General features: G+C 41.8%; 2 protein-coding genes across 2 annotated transcripts; one reads left to right on the plus strand and one right to left on the minus strand.

Annotated features, from left to right (window-relative positions):
* The first annotated feature begins 2,116 nt into the window (after positions 1 to 2,116).
* LOC103722173 (thioredoxin H4-1-like) lies at positions 2,117 to 8,740 on the plus strand. Its single transcript, XM_008812627.4, has 5 exons — positions 2,117 to 2,407; positions 4,534 to 4,600; positions 5,431 to 5,547; positions 6,361 to 6,483; positions 8,157 to 8,740. The coding sequence occupies exons 2-5, from the start codon at positions 4,580 to 4,582 to the stop codon at positions 8,307 to 8,309; spliced, it is 414 nt and encodes a 137-aa protein (XP_008810849.1). The 5' UTR covers positions 2,117 to 2,407; positions 4,534 to 4,579; the 3' UTR covers positions 8,310 to 8,740.
* A 1,440-nt stretch (positions 8,741 to 10,180) lies between these two features.
* On the minus strand, positions 10,181 to 13,783 carry LOC103722172 (receptor-like protein kinase FERONIA). The gene is made up of 2 exons (XM_008812626.4): positions 13,535 to 13,783; positions 10,181 to 13,408 (listed from the first exon to the last, which is right to left on the minus strand). The coding sequence occupies exon 2, from the start codon at positions 13,122 to 13,124 to the stop codon at positions 10,449 to 10,451; it is 2,676 nt and encodes an 891-aa protein (XP_008810848.2). The 5' UTR covers positions 13,125 to 13,408; positions 13,535 to 13,783; the 3' UTR covers positions 10,181 to 10,448.

The following is a 13,783-nucleotide window of genomic DNA, read 5'->3' on the forward strand; positions in this document are numbered from 1 at the left end:
TCTCTGCCGTGTGATAAGAGTGATGGTGATGAAGGAGTCTTGCACTCTCTCGCCTGACCAAAATTTTCTTAACTCAGTTGGCAGCTATTATCTTCTTCTTTCTTTCTTTCTTCTCCTCCTTCTTCTTTTTATTAACTCAGTTGGCAGCTATTAACTCAGTTGGTAGTTTAATTAAATAAGCTACGGATACATGGTACATCGTATAGGCTACTCCAGTGGACTACCGGGTGAGGGCAATTTCGTAGATTTTCCGAACGTCGATGGCGGTTTCTAGCGAAAGCGGGGGTCGATGGGGACGTGGCCTAGTTGGAGGCACGATCCGGGGGTCCATCCCACATCCGATGGTCCTCGATCTAAGATGATTTAATCACGTGTGGAATAGGATACCTCAGCTCCCGCTTGATTTGAGATTCTGTGGAGCCCACTGCTCACGATAACGCCAGTGGGCGACACGGATCGGTTCGCACCAATCGCTTCTCCGACCCACATGTGCCAATAGATCTCCACCGAGAGAGTAACGTGGGTTTAGGCGGCACCCAACTTTCCCTGCACGAGTGAGGCAATCGTCCTGGCACCATCACCGCAATTCGAGCTTGTATCTGTTAAGTAATACTTAGAAAACATAAAGAAAAATGTATTTTGATTTGTTTATATTAGAAACTTTTTTTTTTTTTGAAAACAATCTATCAAATAGTACTAATACTACTCCCATGTGAAGCCCAGGTGGATTGGACCCGCTACATCTTACCCTCTTTAGCTCAAAGAGGAAAAGGCAGAAGGAAGTAGAGAGCTGAAGAAAGATACCGTCAACCGGTGTGGTCCAGGTTTGAAACGCGCGGGCGTCCATTAAATATAGAGACCGGATGCTCCTCGTCTGGACGCGCTCGGTAGAAGCGGTTTCTGATCCAGCTAGCACTAAGATGGCATTGGGGTAACGTACTCACACGTGTAATAACGCACGGGTCGGAGAGGGTATGAGTGTATTGTCTATTCGCATGGAACATTCTCTCGTGGAAGAGGAGCCTCTTTATTTTAACGGAAAAAAAAAGAAGGATGCCATCAACGTAATTTAGTGTGGAGATTTATGTGAAAATAGTTGGCCCACCAAAGACCAGATCGAGGCATTGCCCGGAAGAAAGAAAAAAAGGGACGGGACTGAGAGAGACAAGGACATCCAAGTTCTGGTAGGTCAATATTGGTTCACATGCTTTGATTTATTACTGAGACAAAATATGCATCAAGGACGACATGCCGTAGAAACAGGCATATGAATATATTTGTTTGGCAGAAGGGAAGATGTGAGCTATGATTTGTATTTCCTGATCTTTGAATAGATTTTGGATGGAATAGAATGGCAGATAAAAAGCAAATGTGTAAAAATAACCCCCTCCCCATAACCGGGAGAGAGAGAATCGTGCTGTTGGGCTGCTTGGTAGAAAATAACAGGAACGATTGGCATAACAGAGGAAGGGGTTATTTGCATGTTGATAGTTCTGCAAGAGATCAATGTTTTCAAACTGCTTTCGAACATTGGTCCTTTGTCATATTGGGGACCAAGATTTGTTTAACTTTTTAGCTTCAGCAATGTGGATATTGTACTTTTAGATGACGACGACAATGACGACTACGACACGGTATATTAACTTTTCAAGCAAGTGTTTGTCTAGCTTGTTGGTTTAGCAACATGATCTCCAAAGCAAAATATCAATGATCATAAACTCAAAAAATAATTAAACTAATGCTAAATCTGGCCGCTCGAGAGAGTAGATTTTCGTCTATCACCATAAAGTTTGGGTTCTTAAAAATAAAAATATTTTTTATTTGATTTTTTATAGAGAAAGCCTGGAAGATTTGCCGTTATTATAATTATATAAATCCGAATTTTTGGAGATGCACCATTCAAAATTAGTAGATACGTATTATTATTAGTTCAAGATGCGTTGATGCTGGAAGTGTATTATAGCCTACACTCGTAGATAAAATTACTGGTAGAATATGGATCTAATGACTTTTATTATGAAATTCAACGTAATTCCTCATCTCTTATTCAAAGATGGGGCATCAATAATAGAGCAAATATCATCTCTTATTCGTAAAATTAACGTGCCTCAATTTGTTTCCTCCATAAGTCGGACGCATTTGATGACAGCCGCAAGATTATCGTAGGCGTAGGTCACGTTTTCAGGTCAAAAACGTCGGCCCAGAGGAGTAAGGCGACATTTTTCGGCTTTCGCCCGAATTTAATGTTAGCGCTTGCCGTCAACCCCACTTTGACATCGTCGTTCTTCGCTCAGATTTCTCCTCCTTGGCTCCTTCCCAAAATCTACGGTTTCTTCGATCAAAATTATCGTTGGATTCTTTTGCCGAGAACAGTATCTCACGGCGAAATTGGCGAAGAGATTTTTAGGTATTTTCCTTTCCTTGTCAAGGCTTAAATTTCCATGTTTTCGGATCCTGGAGAGTTCGAATTGCTTCTTGGTTAAATCAGCGCATGGTTAGATGTCTTAACGGACAGGCTCTTTGTTTAATTGATGCAGATGGTTGTGTGAAAAGCTTCTTGGTTAAATTTACCGGTAGTTTAGAGATGTTAGTGAACGGGTTCCATATTAGCCGCTTAGTTTACGTTTATATTGGTTAAATTAGTGCAACCGCATCTGCCTGTGTCGTAATTTTAATGCTGAGCAACTCAAGAATGGCACATGAGATGATTGGTGAAATGTTTGACACGGTTGGAAGTTATAGTTGATGCTTTATTCTTCATGGGTTCTGAAAGTTGCTGGTAAGTTGTAAGGGTAAAACCTGCTAATCTTGCTAGCTGAAGGTTGCCTTTTCTGGCAGTCATTTAGTTTTGCAAATGAACCTCTTGATGACTATCGACTATAATTCAGAATTTATGTTATGTGTTAAGCGCAATTGTTTTGTCCAGTGGATCTAGCCTTAGACTGTATTTTAATGCCACACAGAACATAATTTGTGAACTCTTATGCATCACAGCATTTTTATCTTTGTCGATTCTTTGCACTGTGTCCTTTTTTATGTATGTTTTATTTTTTTGGTAAAATTTGATATAAGTTTTCTCAGTTCGAAGTTAACAAGTAAAATGTGCAAGTTTTTGAGGTCCATGAACCATAACAAATGACTGAGTATATTACAAATATCGTGACAAGCCTTATTCCGTCTATCTAACTTCGACATAAATATCGTAATCTTGACCACAGCTAAATGCGCGATGATGCATAATATTGTTAGAAGATTGTCATACAAAATGCAGCCATGGACATAGAAATAATCAGTGATAATTCAAAGTTGAACTTTGTGGGCCATGTGTTTCCTTTTGTTCTACTCAAGATTTTTGCTTGTTTTGCAACTATTATTACCAGATCTCTTTTCATAATATTCTTAGTTGCATCCCACCTTCTCAACTTACATTCCATTTGATTGCTTCTTTCGTTGGAGCCATTTACACACATGCTGGAACCTTATAAACTAGTTTTCATCATATAATCCCTGCTATACACCTATCTAAGTCTCTTTTGGCGTATTTATTTGCACCTTTGCACTACTTTATGGTGGGACATTACGGATCATGGTTTCCTTTTTGTTTAACTCAAGACCGATATCTATTTTGCAACCAGTTTCACCAAAACCGTTCTCGCAATATTCTGGAATGTGTGACTACCACTTTAGTGCCATATATCATCTGGTGCAACCGAAAGAGCCTTATAAACTGGCTATCATCACTTAACCTCTGTCATACTATTGGCATTTCTTTTGGTGAATTCACTGTGCATCCTTTTTTATTTTTCTAGTTTTACAACAATCTAACCAAAACTATCATGTTGTTTTTTTACTAATCATAAAACTAAAGCCATGCTAATAAGTTGTTTTCTGGTACCTCTCGGTCATCATTTTTTCCCCTGAAGTGTTCTCTCTATGCATATTCCCTCTATAGTTGCATTCCTTGCACTTCCTGGTGCATTATGTATCCACCTCAGTGTTCTCATCTCTATGGTGTCAATTGCATATTTATTGCCACTATTTTGATTCATAGAACAATGTTGTCATATATTAAGATATTCACTTAAGTATTATCATATTTTCAATGTTCCTATTTTTCTGGACATGTCTGATTGCCTAAATGTGAACTCACACTCTAATATCATCATACTGCTATCCTATAAGATATTGACTTTGTCTCACAAGAAGGTATGGGAAAATAATGGGCTGTTGGAAAACTAATGATAGCATTAATATCTTGTTGTCATAAGATATTTCTTCAACGTATTCTTTATTTACTTGTCACATATGATCATCACTTGATGTCTGATTAAATAGCCTGATTTCAATAAGAACATTATACAAATATCTTCTGGTGGTTCTTTTCAAAGTTTATTTTCAGTTACCTGGAGCATATATGTGGTTATGATATGCAGAATAATCTGTCCTTCTGCTCTTTCCCTCTAGGTATCTAAACTTTTCAATTCAATGACATTAGTTTTTGCTAATGATTTCTTTGTCATTTTCTATTTCCAGAAAAAGCTGGTGATCCTGTTTTCTTGACTGGAACTCCTTAGATCTGATGGGAATCTGCTTGGGAAAGGTTAGTTATGATATATAAAATACATGGAAACTATAGCTGATCATGGGCCGAGCAACGGGCCTAAATTCTATTCATTTTTAATTGGCCTTCAGGCCGGGCCTATTTAAAATTTGATCCTCTTTGTGCCCAAGCCCAGCTCATGATCAGCTCTAATGGAAACTCATAACGAAATTCAGTGAATGCAGTGCAATGTGTAGATAAATAACTAGTGTTTCTTGTTATGTGATTTCATAGTGAAACATGGAAGTATGTGGGTACACAAATGTGTGTGTTGGGCAATGGAGTGGGTTGGGGGAGAGGGGGCAGTGTACGGGTGATGGTGGCAGGCATGAAGATGAGCTTTTAAGTCACTGTTATATGGTCTGAGCTTTGAGCTTCCAAACATCTTCTGTTTAACATCACACTTGTCACATTCTTTGGTTTTTTGACCTTGCAAGAAACCTAATAACATTACAAATTTAATTGAACACTGGAAAAGATTTCAGTTTTAAACACTCCATTATTCTTGATTGTACACAAGCCTTCTCATCACATGCACAGACAGATATCTATATATTGAAATATTACGTACAAATGTTTATGCATATATACATGTATGTATGTGTATTTATATTTATGTTTGTATATGTGTGTGTGCTTGTGGGCATGTCTGTCTTTGCACATTTGTATGCGTGTGGCCGTGTGCGCATGTACCTTTATACCTGTTGGTTTATCTCGGTACTGGATCGGTGTGTTCATGCTTTCCTTGGCAACCTTTTTATAATTATATGACTGCATAGTAAAATAAAATGGTGACCAACTAATAGCTTTTGTTCTCTCATCATTCGTAGTATGGGGGCCGTGGTGACTCTGATGACATAGACTTCAGAGCTGGAAATGTGCATGCAATTACTACCAAAGAGAGCTGGGAGGAGAAGATTGCAGAAGCAAACAAAGATGGCAAGCTGGTAAGCAACTTGATAGGACCCACAATCTAGACACAGGGGCATATGCATGCAGCGCGCGCGCGCGCACACAAATGTCCATGTGCACATAAACTTAGCACTTTTAATGTTCACTCTTATGCAAGGTTCATTGTCTCGATACCGGACTCCATACTGGTGCCATACTAGCACAGTATCGGTACAGAGTTTTTAAGTTTCCAAAATCCACATACAAGGAAGTGGGGTTTTATATAAATATGCTTGTGTGCATGTGGTAATTTAACTGCACATATTAACATGCATCTGTGTGGCCTGCAATGAAAAAAAGAAGTATGGTAAAAATCTATAAAATATATCATGTGCTTATTAAGAGGTTCTAGCATCCATAAGTCTGAGCACATCAGATTCAATATTGCCAACGTGATTGTTATATAATATCATTATTGTCGGCTCAAGCACCAAAAAATTGAGGGCATTTATCTGATAGTATCAGTCTGAACTCTGGATATGGCCTTGAATACTACATCTAAAGAACTGGCAGTCTTGTACCAAAAAAAAAAAAGAACTGGCAGTCCAGCTTTTATCAATCACCTTGCTTTAAATACAAACTTAGACCATTTACGAGCATGCAAGATGCAGATAAACATTAGACATGCATGTCCATGCTAGGTGTTTGAATTCCAAATCATAGCTTCCATGTTGATCAGAGAGTTTGGGAGTGTGAATTTTGACTTTTTTGTTTAATACTGAGCACACCTTTGTCAACTTAAAGCCCTCGCATGTTTTATTCAATGTTCTAGGTTTTCATGCAAATCACATATATGTTTTCTTCCACAGGTTGTGGCAAATTTCAGTGCATCTTGGTGTGGCCCATGCAGAATGATGGCACCTGTTTATGCTGAGCTGTCTGAGAAGTATCCTTCTCTCATGTTCCTGACAATTGATGTGGATGAGTTGATGGTATGATCTGCTCTTATCTTCAATCTTGCCCTTTGCACGTTCTGTTTGATGCTTTCAACAGCTACTTTTTCTGATGGTCCGTTGTTTCTTTTTACATATATTTCCAATTAAGCATTGAATGTAGTCTTTTCAGATCTACTTTTTGGTTAGTTTCATATCGGTCTTGGCTGAATTCAATCAGTTTTGACTGAAAGGGATTGGTTTTAGCCGAAACTTAAACCTTGGTTACAATTATTGAATCATCATCATCATCATTGTTATCCCAAATGCGCTATTGATGCTTGTTATCTTGTTCTCTACCTCATGGTTTCCGCCACCTTATTCTTTGTTGTTACAATTGATATTTCTTTCATCTTTGCTTTTGCCTTGGTAATATAGCACACCTATTGGTTCAGCCACTAATCCCACTTGGTTTCTTAGGACAAGTGAGATCCCTATTAAGTGGCTAAGGATGTAACCAGAGTTGTTATGATCTCTCATGTGATGTTTTGTATGATGAGCAAGCAGTTCTGTTATTAGCAGTTCTGTTATTGGGTCATTGTTGACTATGGTTCTCAATTATGAAGATTCAGATGAAATAGTTGTGTCAGGGAAAGCTGAATAATCGTTATTAAACTTCTGTACTTTGGGGAGTCAGTTGTTTATTAATATTCTAAGTTATAAATTGATGGTTCAGGAAGAAGGCATGAAATGAGATCCTTCATTATTATTTTAATCTCTGTGGAAGCCTATCAAACCAAGATTCTATTATTTCTGCAGTCAGCTTGGTGCCAGCAGATCTTTACCATGTTTGTAGTCTTTCGTCATGTTGTATGGCTTCAATCCTGTTTCAGCACCACTCACTCCAAGGGCGAATTGCATATAAAGACAGAGCCTCAGCTTAGCACATGGAATTTTTCTAGTTTTGTTTAAGCCTTACGATTCTGAAAAAAACTTGTGCCTGAACATCAACCATTGTTTGAGTCAATATCGGGTCAAATTTTTGGATAACCAACTGAATATTTTGTTAAAGCCCTTGTCTACCAACCTATATGTTGTTTCTCAGACTCACTGCTACGCATACAAGCAACCAAAAGCTCCTTTGAACTGCAGACATGGTTTCATTTGATTCACAAGGCTCCATCTTGGTCGACATTTTTCAGGTCATTTACATGGTTGAGGAAGGCGAGTTAAAACTAACTTGAACATCAGATATACAACAGAGAATGTGGATGCAAATTGAAGGACATGTAAAAGGTTTCGGGAGCCTTTTGTAAGGTAAAATGTTGAATGCGGTAAAAAGTATCAAGCTAACCATGATGTCATGCAACCCATCCTGTTCATTGTGCCTCTATTTGACACACTTTCTGAAAATTGTATGTATTGGAGATCTCTGGACATATTTCCTGTAAAGTATGTTTTCTATGGACCATTATTTGTTTCATTATTCAATCCAAGAAGATAGGCCAACTGCTTATTACCACAATATAGAATTTAATGGTCTGGAAAACCTTGTGCACATATAAATCCGGGAACAATATGTTACACGTAAAACCAACTTCTAGATTGTGGCAAATACTTTAATGTGTTGGCTTTAGTATACCAAGTCAGATTTGTATCAAGTTTGTGTTTATACGTGGAATGCGTTCTTTGTTGACAAATATGGAGATTGAATTTGTAAATTGTTGTTGCAGGATTTCAGTTCATCATGGGATATTCATGCAACTCCAACATTCTTCTTTTTGAAGGATGGGCAGCAGCTGGATAAGCTTGTCGGCGCCAACAAACCTGAACTTGAGAATAAGTTAAATATGCTTATTGAATCCTCATCCCAGTGCTCCAAGTGAATCCATCTGGCTATTGAGATGCTGAATAAGGCTTTTCCCTGTCATATGTATTCATTGATTCTATGTTTGGTTGATAAGAGTACCTCGTATCTTTTTCCTGTCTCTCATACGTGGCTTCTTCGTCAGAATTGCAGTTAGTTTCCAAACCGGACCCCATTGTACAGCCTTCCTACTGCTGCCTTGAGTTCTTATAGAACATGAGGTGAAAGGTTACAAGTCAATAAAAGAATAAAGAACTCATTTGTGCATATCGCAACCAGGGATCTTAAGTTGGCTGAACCCTCAGTTGTCATCTACTTGATTGGTGGTTCTGACTTTTGAACAGTGGGCCAAGGATACGTTTATTGGTGCAGTGATTTCCTTTGTCATGTACATTGACTATGTTGGTATTTTTGGTAATGACAAATAGGTTGTTCCTTAGATTTCTTGCAGCTGGTTTTACAGTGTTTGTGAATATGTCCGCTTCATGACTTGGTGAGAAGATGACTTGCAACATTGCAACCTTTGTTGCAACATTTCTGGGCTAAATTGGAAATGGTTATTTAGGTTAGATCTACATGCGAAGCCTATTAGCATTTTGTGAGATCCAGATATGAACCTTTGATCAAGAATGAGATGTATTGGTTTGTTTTGTGTTGGATCCAACTTGATCCAGTCTGATGAGATCAGTCATGATTAAACATCAGGTCAATGAGGCTTTGCATCTGATTTATTGCATTTGGAGCAGGTGACAAGCCCTGTGACTCCTTGCTGCTAGGATCCAATAAACAGTAGATTTTGCAGCGGTTCAGTACCAGCAGAACAGGAGAGAAGGATGGTAAGAGGCTGCACAATGAGGGTGTTGAAATTAAAAACAATTCGCTTATCGTAAACATCGACTTAAGCACCGCTAGAAGGGAAACAGTCCGAATCATAATCTGTTGCAATTACAGACGTCCAGGACTCATCGATGAAGTGCTTGTATATTGCACCTATGATTTTGATAGAAGCCCCCTCATCTACCGTACAGCAGTATATTTATAGTTCACAATATATTATAGTTACAATCAATTTTGTTGATGTGCCAATTGCTAATGTGGACAGGAAGATTTGTTCTTTTAAATTATGTATTTAATATGTGCCATCACAAGGAAGCGCGGCCAAATTTGAGGTGAAGGCAGGGCTTGCCTCCAATCCATGTCATTGATAACCCTATTTACTTCCCCATAAATCACAAGCCACCTTTTTTTTTTTTTTTTTTTTTGCTAAAATAGATATTTCATAGATTACGAGTTCGGATGCAGTGCTTCAATCTTTTGGTGGCTACGTTTCAGCGGATCCACATCAGAGAGAGACACCCCAACAACGCTCTCAGAAGTCCAAAGAACAAATGATTTCTTATGAGCAAGTGGTTTAAGTCACCTCCGGTGGAGCTTTCCACCTAAAGACCCAACGAGCGTCCTTTTCCATTACTCTCACTTTTCTTCTTTTTTTTTCTTCTTCTTCTTTTTTGCGATAGGCAATCCATACCATTCTAATATGAATATATCTAAGGTCAAAAAATAAAATATTCTGAAATACCCATTCCACGGTCGCCTAATCTGCAGCTCTATTTGTCCCGGTGCCTGTCACCTATTCACACAACATGTCAGTACTGGGATGGCCTCCTTTCCGGCCGGCCTGTAAGCAAAAGACCAGCACCATGCCACCAACCTCTGTAGTCAGCACCCACCCACAAGTCAACGACACTATTTAGACCTGTGGAGCTCGTGGCTTGAATGGTCCTCTTAACACAGAGAGAGGAAGAAAAACGAGGAGGAAAGTCTAGAAGAAAATATCAGACAGGCAGCTCAGCAGGTCTGAAATTTCAAGTCATTAAGCTGATGAGGAAATGAAGAAAGAGCATCCAAAGCAAATATTTATAGTCTCCTTAACCGAGAAGCAACAAATTCACAAAATAACAACCCACAACTATTGTTGCAACTAACAACCAAAGCATTCTTAAGAATACAAGTCATATATCACATTGAATTCAGGAGATCTCAGCGTCTGATAGAATTACAACATAACTCATCAAATAGTACTGAATATAGAGATACATAGTAGCTAGTTCTCAGTGTTGAGATACACGATAGCAGCAATCCTCGCCTCGATTTTATCTCACCGCCCTTTAGGGTTCACGATCTCTGAGAACACGGCGCTTGGTGTCAGTCCATCAGAGTCCTCGCTTGCAAGGCTTCGCCCTCCGATGCTCACTGTGGTGGTTGTGGTTGTGGTTGTGCTCAATTCGACCGACGGCTCATTCGAGTCTTTCTTCCCCACCATCATCAGAGGCGTGCCTCCATCTGATACTGCACCACCAATGAGACTTCCACTTTCCTCTGCACCCTCTTGTAGCTGGAGTGCAAACTCAAGGTTCCAGAGGACATCACCCATTGATGGTCGCTCGATTCCCTGATCAGCCACACACTTCTCTGCAGTTTCTGCAAACTTCTTGAAGCATGGTGGAGCAATCTTGCCCTTGAGATAGGGATCGATGATCTGATCGAGAATGCCCTTCTTCTGGCAGTGCAGTGCCCACTCGGCCAAGCTCACTTGTTCCTTTGGAAGCGTTGGGTTCAGAGCTGGCCGAGCACACAGGACCTCAAACAATACAACCCCAAAAGAATACACATCCGATTTGTCGGTAAGTTGCTGTCGCCGGAAGTACTCAGGATCAAGATAACCAAAGCTTCCCTTCACCACCGTGCTGACATGAGTGTGGTCGAGTGTAGGACCAGTCTTTGAAAGCCCAAAATCTGAAACCTTTGCAACCCATTTATCATCCAACAGAATGTTGGTAGTCTTCACATCTCGGTGGATGATAGTGTGCTTGGCACCAGTGTGGAGGTAGTGAAGCCCCCGAGCAGCACCAATGCAGATCTCAAGCCGCTGCTTCCAAGGGAGAGGTGGCTTCTGGGTCTTGTAAAGGTGCTCGCGGAGTGTCCCATGGGCCATGTAGTCGTAAATCAGAATCATCTCGCAGTTCTCCTCGCAGTAGCCGATCAAAGAGACAAGATGGCGGTGACGGAGCTTGGACAGCATCTCGATCTCAGTCTGAAATTCATGGACACCTTGCTCAGACATTGGGTTCCCACGCTTGATTGCAACTTCAGTGGAGCCGCCATCTATTTCCCCACGGTAGACCTTTCCGAACCCGCCAACACCAAGAAGGAGGGCCTCGTCGAAGCCATTGGTGGCAGCCTCTATCTCTGCAAACGAGAAGTGGCGGCAAAGGTTGGACGGGAGCGACGGGGCTGAGCTCCCCGTTGTGTTCGTCTTGGCTGACGCCGCTGAGTGCGAGTTGCCATAGAGAGCGAGCGGCAGCCAACCTGATGGCCCGTCACCCGTGCCTCCTGCATCCTTCCCTCCCTTCTTCTTTTGCCTGCAAAACCCAAGCAGGCAAAAGCAGGCAGCCAACAGGACGACGACCCCACCGATCACCCCACCAGCAATCACCGGAGCTTTACTCTTGAACTTGCCATTATGGTGATTGAAAACCTCATCAGGATTCACATCTGGCTTGGGACGTGGTTCTGGATTGGGCCCAGCAAGACTTCCATTGCTGTTTTGCAGCTTAAAGACCTCCATCCCATTCAAGATAGCATCATACATCTCTGGCTTGGTTGAAGGATCAGGATGGAGTGCAACCCACAGATCCATCAAGCCGGTCGCTGAAGGGATCAGCACATAGTCCTTGTACACTGGGATGCCAATTCCATTGCTCCACCCAATCACATCGGCGCCATCTTGGGCAGTCTGGTTGTTGAGATAGATATCGAAGACCCTCTGGTTTATCTTTGTTGTTGGATACTGGATCTCGCAGAAATGCAGCCTCACAAGGTGGTAGAACCCAGCATCCACTGGAAGGATCCATGTGAGATTATAGTTCAGATTGACTTGGGCATCAGGCCCCATCGACCGCGCTGTCGAGTATACATCCACCGGCGCGATATATGCCGGCAAAGTGGTCGGGTACTTGATTGTAACATTCGGGTCGTTGGAGTATGAGACCCCGATCGCAGCCCCGTAGATGTATGGGGAGTCATCATCCCATGAACGAAACAAGCCAGAATCTTGGATGGGAGAAATGGCTTGCCCGCCCACATTCAACCTGTGGACGGTCTCGATGGCCCAGTCCTGGTCGATGGGGTACTCTGTGGACGTCCCAGCAAGCAATGCGCTGCCGGTGGTAAAGATGTCAGGGATGGAGACGATCTCGATACCGTTCACGAAGGCATAAGAATGGGGGTGGTCGGCAGAAGGGGTGAAGGTGAGGTTGAGACCGCTGGAGGAGACATTGACGGAAAATTCGCGGACGAGGTAGGCAAAGTTAAGGGCATCGGCGGTGAGGTAGGCGCTGAAGTTTTGGAGTAGGGTGGAGGATGCGGCGGTGACGGAGAAGAAGGCATCGGAGGCGGCGTGGCCGGAGTAGTTGGAAGGATAGAAGTAAAGGCGAATAAATTTCCGGCCTGCACCGAGGGGGAAGGTGTAGGTGTAGGGGGAGGTGAAGAACCGGGCAGTCAAGTAGGGGACTTGCGGGACCGACGAGTCCTGGGACGAGGCCGTGAGGCCAACGCCATTAATGGAGGGGGCGTACTTGGAGCCGGCGTCGGCGGTCCAGATGCGGCCATCGGTGTCCTTGTCCTGCCCGGAGGCACCGCAGTTAAGTAAAATGTTGTCCCGTGGGACGTAGGTGCTGTTGGTGCTGTCGGCCGCCGAGATTTTGCCGACGGCCAGCAACAAGAAGAAGGAAGCGCAGAGAAGGATGGGAGGTAAAGCTCGAAACCTCCTCATGAGGAAAAACAAAGTCTTTGTGGGGGAACAAAAAAAGAGCTAAGATGACGGCTTCTACTGAGAAATACACAGAAGAGGAGGATTGAGGGAGGTGAGGGTTTACGAAACAGTAAAAGAACGGATCTTTGGGGAACCAGGGTTTCGATCCATGAGGAAACACCCTAGATCCAACAGATCGGACTTTGGACAACGAATTTAGAGGGGAACCTACGATTTCTAGCAGGAAATCAGCAATCTAATTCAGCTAAATTAAGCAGACTAGAAGTAGATCCAGCCGGAAGTAACTGCCAAAAAAACAAAGCAAGATACAAGAAGAAATGGACGATTTAGCTACGGGAAAAACTCAAAAAAAATCAACAGAAATTAACAAAAATCCAATGATATATGCCATAAAAACGCTGAAGGAGTACCTGAGACGAGCTCCGAGAGCTGAGAGCGAGGAGAGACGGATAGAAAACAGAAGAGAGAAGGGGGTTTCTAAAACCACGGGATTGGGCTTTCTGTAATCTTTAGTAAGATCGTTTCTTTTTAGTGTAATGAATTGGCCAATGATAGAAAATATTAAATAACGTTGGATAATCGGTCTTAAATCTCAAATGGACGCGGTTCGGAGATCCAGCAAAATGAATGCCGAACTGGCAATTGGAGGAAAGGGCAAG

This window comes from Phoenix dactylifera, chromosome 13, assembly GCF_009389715.1.
Source record: "Phoenix dactylifera cultivar Barhee BC4 chromosome 13, palm_55x_up_171113_PBpolish2nd_filt_p, whole genome shotgun sequence".
In the NCBI taxonomy this organism is placed as follows: domain Eukaryota; kingdom Viridiplantae; phylum Streptophyta; class Magnoliopsida; order Arecales; family Arecaceae; genus Phoenix; species Phoenix dactylifera.